At 51.0% G+C, this 7,500-nt stretch overlaps 1 protein-coding gene across 1 annotated transcript in view; it reads left to right on the top strand.

Annotated features, from left to right (window-relative positions):
- Positions 1-7,500, top strand: part of LOC311232280 (uncharacterized protein) — a 26,114-nt gene that overhangs the window by 2,485 nt on the left and 16,129 nt on the right. The window contains exon 4 of the mRNA XM_084319026.1: positions 2,479-2,598. Coding sequence (XP_084175152.1) covers positions 2,479-2,598 — 120 coding nt within the window. The remainder of the gene's footprint in view (positions 1-2,478; positions 2,599-7,500) is intronic.

The following is a 7,500-nucleotide window of genomic DNA, read 5'->3' as shown; positions in this document are numbered from 1 at the left end:
TCTAACAGGATGTGAGTGACAAAGCCTGAACAGGATATCACAGGTTCACCCTTCTCATTGGTTGAAAATGGCCTTCATGTTTGTACATCGCCATCTGTTGCTTTGGCATTGTACTACATGTATATTATATCAGTGTTAAACCACTGTGAGTGGCCTGGAGTGGATTGGAGCGGAGAAGAACTCTCGCTCCGGACGTCGCGCCGACCCATTTTAAAACCCACTCCTCGCTCACGTCAAAACCGCCCGCTCCGCTCCCCGCGCCGCTCACGCACCGCGCCGCTCACGTGCACTGGTTGGTTGTCATTTTATAGCGTCGTGAATATAAGCTTTATCGCAGTTTTCGTCTCATCTTTTTTCTGGGAAGCTAGATATGAGTCACATTATATCAAACGCCATTTCTGTTGTATATATATACGAATGAAATAAAACAAACTGCTTAGCATCCGGACTATTACAGAGCATCTATGGATGAAATGGGGGCGGCGGGGGACGCCGATTAATATTATTTATTAGCAATACAGTGTGCGTTCAAGTAGCCAGATTCAACTGATCGATCGCTTGCGTGTTACAACAATGTCCAATCCGGCTGTAATTTGGGTGAATAGTATCCTACCGTCAGCCCATGTGATCGCCGGCAGCATTTCGTCATTAGTCATCGGAATCTGGTAGATCGATATGTCCATTGGCTGATCATAAATCCCATTATTCCAGGCTGAAAACTGCGTTCGGTAACGTGATCAAAGATGGAGTATGTTCGGCTGGGATCGAGGCTCATATGAAACGCCCCAGACAGTAAAAAAAAAGAATTTTCCCATTCGGCCTCAATGATACTGCAGTGGAGCATTGGCACCCCTAAGAGGATCTGGCCGGTATTGCATGTCGCCGATTTAAATCTGGCGGGTAAATCTGCAGAGCCGATCGGGGACCTTGATCCGTTTATTAATATGGAATAAAACAATAACAACTTGCCACGAGTTAACTCGTGGCTCTGGTCCTCAACAGGTGGAATCGAAACACGAGTTAACTCGTGGTTGGGCGGCAAAGTGTTAACACCTAAAATTCGTGCAGTAGATATCTCTAGATAAATCACATCGAGATAGGTGAGAATCCATACCTTCCGGCACATTTTATCCGGTTGAATCCAGCGTGACGCTATCAACTTTTTGGCACCCGTAAGACCCGCCTAAATGAGTCTCTTTACATGTACAGAGGTCGTTAACTGAGAAACATCATTCAACAACAGTACAGAAGGCAGTGTCGGTATGGTCAGAGATAAAAATTCTGATAATTGAGTGGTGATATTTTCCCAAAATGTCTTAACAGGAGGGCATTCCCAATACATATGCTAAACGAACAATGAACACTACACAACAACAACCACCAAACGCACATAGCACACACATCCACACGCACACACTCACTTTAAACAAACACACTGTAGCACCCACTCCACACACTTTATAGCACACACCCACTTTAAACAAACACACTGTAGCACCCACTCCCCACACTTTATATTTATTGTACCTAAATTGTACCTCATCCCATTTCTGCTTTGCACTATATAGTACTGTACATTAGTACACTGCATAGTATTGTATATTATATGGTAACTCAGAACATTGTACATATGTCTATACCGAACACTGTGACCTCATTTTCTTCTTCTAAATTACATGCTATACTATGTTATTTGATACTATCTTGTCTAGCACAGTCTCTGGAGCGTAACAGTAAGAAGCATTTTGTATGAAAGTATTCTGTACTTCTGTATGACAACTATTAAAGAAACTTGAAACTTGAACTTGAAACATATGCATATATGTACCAATAGCATCGTTTGAACACAAGGAGCATCGAGAGTCAGGTCTGAGACCCATTAAGTACAATCGTCTAGGGGTCAGGTAAGTCCTATGAACAAAGTTAAGATTAATCTGTTGGTGATCTGGGTTGCGTGATGATAGCCGAACATTTTCCCAGACTGCATCCGAATCAAAATCTACTTCCAGGTTTGGGATATCCTTCCTCCAAACCGAGTCTAGGGGAAGGACCTTATATGAGGACGTAAGTAAGTGGCGATAAAAGTCAGAGACGAAGCCTCTCGACGTCTCCTTGTCATAAAATAATTTGTGAAACCTGTGGTGCTCAAGTGGAACATCTAATGGGACTCCGTGAGCCTTCAAAGCTGCTCTTATTTGTAAATAGAAGAAAAAAGTGGAACTGGTGAGGTCAAATTTGTTGGATATATCTCGAAAACTGCGGAGACCATAGTCTGTTGTTTTTATGATGCTGATTATTATTATTACTATTGTTGTTGTTGTTTTTATGATGATTATTATTGCTGTTGCTGTTGTTGTTTTTATGATGATGATGATGATGATGATGATGATGATGATGATGATGATGATGATGATGATGATGATGATGATGATGATGATGATGATGATGATGATGATTATTATTATCACACACACACAGCCATTACGACTCCAACAACAACAGATACATCTGGGGCTTCTCATGCACGGACGTTTCAGAAAGTCTCCACTGCAGAACAGCCAGTACCCAGAATCCCCAGAACTACCAACATTTCACCAGGTAAGACAAGATCATAATCAATATAAATATAACAATATAAAATCTTCATAACTGACATTGATATTAATATTATATCTAGTATCAGATGGATACAAGTTACATGAAAATAGCATCTTTTGTTATGGTTTGTAACCGACCCCAATCGCACAACACAAGACAGGTATGAGAGTAAGCCAAGAACTGGGCATTTATTGAAACACACAGAAAACGGCACTGTCCCTTTAAGGGAGAACACAAATTACTGGAAAACAAGAAATGGGAAAAGGCACAGTGCCTTTAAGAGGCGAGCTGGCTAAGGGGAAGGCTAAGGGAAACAGGACAGGGCAAGGGACAAGGGCAGGAACTGGGGGGACTAGGAGGACTGGACAGGGATGACTAGGAGGACTAGGAGGACTGGACAGGGAGGATTAGGATGACTAGGAGGACTGGACAGGGAGGACTAGGAGGACTAGAGAGGGGAAACAGGGACAGAGGCCCGCGGAGGCGGGCTGGGGACAGGGAGGACTAGGAGGACTAGAAGGACTGGACAGGGAGGACTAGGAGGACTAGAGGACTGGACAGGGAGGACTAGGAGGACTAGAGAGGGGAAACAGGAACAGAGGCCCGCGGAGGCGGGCTGGGGACAGGGAAGACTAGGAGGACAAGAAGACTGGGATACAAGCATTAGAAGAATGTTGCTGCTCTGCAGCTTCTCCCGGGAAGGTTCGTCTGAGGAATCTGACAGTGACGTCAGAGCCGCTCTGCAGAATCCTCTCGGCAGCTCCAGGCGCTGTGCGTAAAGAGAGCAGGATCAAACAGGGCGAGCGCGTCGCCACGGGGAACGGGTTGTCCAAGAGGAGGTCTGAGTGGTGCGCGGCTGTTTGGAGTACGCGCCGGTACGGAGTGCGCATCTGGCTCGGAGGTCTGGATGCGCGTCTGGATGCGCGTCAGGAGAGAAGAGCGCGTCTGGCTCGGAGGTCTGGATGCGCGTCTGGATGCGCGTCTGGAGTGAAGAGCGCGTCTGCTGCGCGGAGGTCTGGATGCGCGTCTGGATGCGCGTCTGGAGTGAAGAGCGCGTCTGCTGCGCGGAGGTCTGGATGCGCGTCTGGATGCGCGTCTGGAGTGAAGAGCGCGTCTGCTGCGCGGAGGTCTGGATGCGCGTCTGGGCGTCTGCTGCGCGGAGGTCTGGATGCGCGTCTGGACGTCTGCTGCGCGGAGGTCTGAAGTGGAACACTGGAATACCTCCCGTGGAAGTTTAGAGAGCGCAGTCCAGTGTCTCCTTCCAGGCAAACGGCGACAGGAGGCGAAGGCTTGAGCGCATCTCACGCCGGAGATGAAAACAGCATAACAGACAGAAACCGAAACTCCCGTAGGAGCCTTTAGACAGAGAACCTCCCGAAGGAGTCTTGGTGATAGAGATATGATACGGAACGACCCGACAAGGCCAGAGGGGAAGAGCGAGGTACTTAAAGCCCAAAGGGGAACTAATTAGAATACACGTCAGGTGCGTGAAGGTAATTGATACTTGAAACTAGAAGTGTGTGTTCGGCACCAGACCAATCAAACACATAATGACAGGTAGTCCAAGGGTGTGGCTGCTGAAGAGCAAACGAACGCGAGGGTGGGGGCTAGTGAAGTGAGGAGACAGGGAATTAAAGTACAGGGAACAGGAATTAAAGGTCCAGGGAGAGGAGAACCTCACAGTACCCCCCCCTCCACGGGAGCCACCGGGCGACCCAAAAACACAGACAGAGGGGCAGGGGAAAAAACAAGGCAACAAAACAAAAAGTACTGGGCCATGCTAGCAGGGGAAGCTACAACAAAAGTGGGACTAGCAAAGGAACAGGGCAGCTGAGGGGTAACTAGGGAAGCCGAAGGGCAACTAGAGGAGCTGAGGGGTAACCAGAGGAGCAGAGGGGTCACCATGGTAGCTGAGGGGTAACTAGAGTAGCTGAGGGGTAACCAAGGTAGCTGAGGGGTAGCTGGAGGAGCTGAGGGGTAACCAGAGGAGCTGAGGGGTAACTAGAGGAGCTGAGGGGTAACTAGAGGAGCAGAGGGGTAACCAAGGTAGCTGAGGGGTAACTAGAGGAGCTGAGGGGTAACTAGAGGAGCCGAGGGGTAACTAGAGGAGCTGAGGGGTAACAGCCAGGGCACTGATAGCCACAGGGCCTATGCTAGCTGTACCGCTACATTAACATAGAGGCTGCGCTAGCTGCCGGAGCTAGGCTGGCAGACAGGGCTGGACCAGCATGAGAGAACAAGCTAGCTGGAAGGACAGTCCTAGCTGTGGGGAACTGACCTTGCTAGCTGAAGGGGCAGTCCTAGCAGTGAGAGAAAACTGACCTTGCTAGCTGAAAGGGCAGTCCTAGCAGTGGGAAAACTGACCTTGCTAGCTGAAAGGGCAGTCCTAGCAGTGGGAAAAACTGACCTTGCTAGCTGAAAGGGCAGTCCTAGCAGTGGGAAAACTGACCTTGCTAGCTGAAAGGGCAGTCCTAGCAGTGGGAGAAAACTGACCTTGCTAGCTGAAAGGGCAGTCCTAGCAGTGGGAAAAACTGACCTTGCTAGCTGAAAGGGCAGTCCTAGCAGTGGGAGAAAACTGACCTTGCTAGCTGAAAGGGCAGTCCTAGCAGTGGGAAAAAACTGACCTTGCTAGCTGAAAGGGCAGTCCTAGCAGTGGGAAAACTGACCTTGCTAGCTGAAAGGGCAGTCCTAGCAGTGGGAGAAAACTGACCTTGCTAGCTGAAAGGGCAGTCCTAGCAGTGGGAAGAACTGACCTTGCTAGCTGAAAGGGCAGTCCTAGCAGTGGGAAAAAACTGACCTTGCTAGCTGAAAGGGCAGTCCTAGCAGTGGGAGAAAACAGACCTTGCTAGCTGAAAGGGCAGTCCTAGCAGTGGGAAAACTGCACAAAAAGTGGAGGCCATGCAGAGGGACCGGGTTAGCTGCCTGGGCATGGCTAGCTACAGGGCCTATGCCAGCTGCAAGGGCTGCATTAACATAGAGGCTGTGCTAACAGCCGGGGCTAAGCTAGCAGACTGGGGCCATGCAGAGGGACTGGGTTAGCTGCCAGGGCATGGCTAGCTACAGGGCCCATGCCAGCAGCAAGGGCTGCATTAACATAGAGGCTGTGCTAGCAGCCGGGGCTAAGCTAGCAGACTGGGGCCATGCTGAGGGACTGGGTTAGCTGCCTGGGCATGGCTAGCTACAGGGCCTATGCCAGCAGCAAGGGCTGCATTAACATAGAGGCTGTGCTAGCAGCCGGGGCTAAGCTAGCAGACAGGGGCCAAGCTGGTAGTAGAGGCCTAACAAGCTGCAGGGGAGCTAACGAGGCTAACAGGGAAGCAAACAGGGGAGTCACAGGCTAACAGGGGAGACTAACAAGCTAACAGGGGAGCCAACAGGGCTAACAGGGAAGCTAACAGGGCTAACAGGGGAGCCAACAGGGAAGCCAACAGGGAAGCTAACAGGCTAACAGGGGAGCCAACAGGGCTAACAGGAAAGACTAAACAGGCTAAACAGGGGAGCTAACAGGGGAGACTAACAAGCTAACAGGGGAGCTAACAGGGCTAAAAAAAAAAAAAAGGCAAACTCAACATACACCGTCTGTGCTGGCTGGGGTCGTCGATGGTCGGGTCGTACTGTTATGGTTTGTAACCGACCCCAATCGCACAACACAAGACAGGTATGAGAGTAAGCCAAGAACTGGGCATTTATTGAAACACACAGAAAACGGCACTGTCCCTTTAAGGGAGAACACAAATGACTGGAAAACAAGAAATGGGAAAAGGCACAGTGCCTTTAAGAGGCGAGCTGGCTAAGGGGAAGGCTAAGGGAAACAGGACAGGGCAAGGGACAAGGGCAGAAACTGGGGGGACTAGGAGGACTGGACAGGGATGACTAGGAGGACTAGGAGGACTGGACAGGGAGGATTAGGATGACTAGGAGGACTGGACAGGGAGGACTAGGAGGACTAGAGAGGGGAAACAGGGACAGAGGCCCGCGGAGGCGGGCTGGGGACAGGGAGGACTAGGAGGACTAGAAGGACTGGACAGGGAGGACTAGGAGGACTAGAGGACTGGACAGGGAGGACTAGGAGGACTAGAGAGGGGAAACAGGAACAGAGGCCCGCGGAGGCGGGCTGGGGACAGGGAAGACTAGGAGGACAAGAAGACTGGGATACAAGCATTAGAAGAATGTTGCTGCTCTGCAGCTTCTCCCGGGAAGGTTCGTCTGAGGAATCTGACAGTGACGTCAGAGCCGCTCTGCAGAATCCTCTCGGCAGCTCCAGGCGCTGTGCGTAAAGAGAGCAGGATCAAACAGGGCGAGCGCGTCGCCACGGGGAACGGGCTGAGTGGTGCGTGGCTGTTTGGAGTACGCGCCGGTACGGAGTGCGCATCTGGCTCGGAGGTCTGGATGCGCATCTGGATGCGCGTCAGGAGAGAAGAGCGCGTCTGGCTCGGAGGTCTGGATGCGCGTCTGGATGCGCGTCTGGAGTGAAGAGCGCGTCTGCTGCGCGGAGGTCTGGATGCGCGTCTGGATGCGCGTCTGGAGTGAAGAGCGCGTCTGCTGCGCGGAGGTCTGGATGCGCGTCTGGATGCGCGTCTGGAGTGAAGAGCGCGTCTGCTGCGCGGAGGTCTGGATGCGCGTCTGGGCGTCTGCTGCGCGGAGGTCTGGATGCGCGTCTGGACGTCTGCTGCGCGGAGGTCTGAAGTGGAACACTGGAATACCTCCTGTGGAAGTTTAGAGAGCGCAGTCCAGTGTCTCCTTCCAGGCAAACGGCGACAGGAGGCGAAGGCTTGAGCGCATCTCACGCCGGAGATGAAAACAGCATAACAGACAGAAACCGAAACTCCCGTAGGAGCCTTTAGACAGAGAACCTCCCGAAGGAGTCTTGGTGATAGAGATATGATACGGAACGACCCGACA

Source organism: Notolepis coatsorum, assembly GCF_963971535.1.
Source record: "Notolepis coatsorum genome assembly, chromosome: 7".
NCBI classification, from domain to species: domain Eukaryota; kingdom Metazoa; phylum Chordata; class Actinopteri; order Aulopiformes; family Paralepididae; genus Notolepis; species Notolepis coatsorum.
The sequence above is the reverse complement of the archived record's forward strand: the minus strand, read 5'-3'. Positions and strand labels throughout refer to the sequence as shown.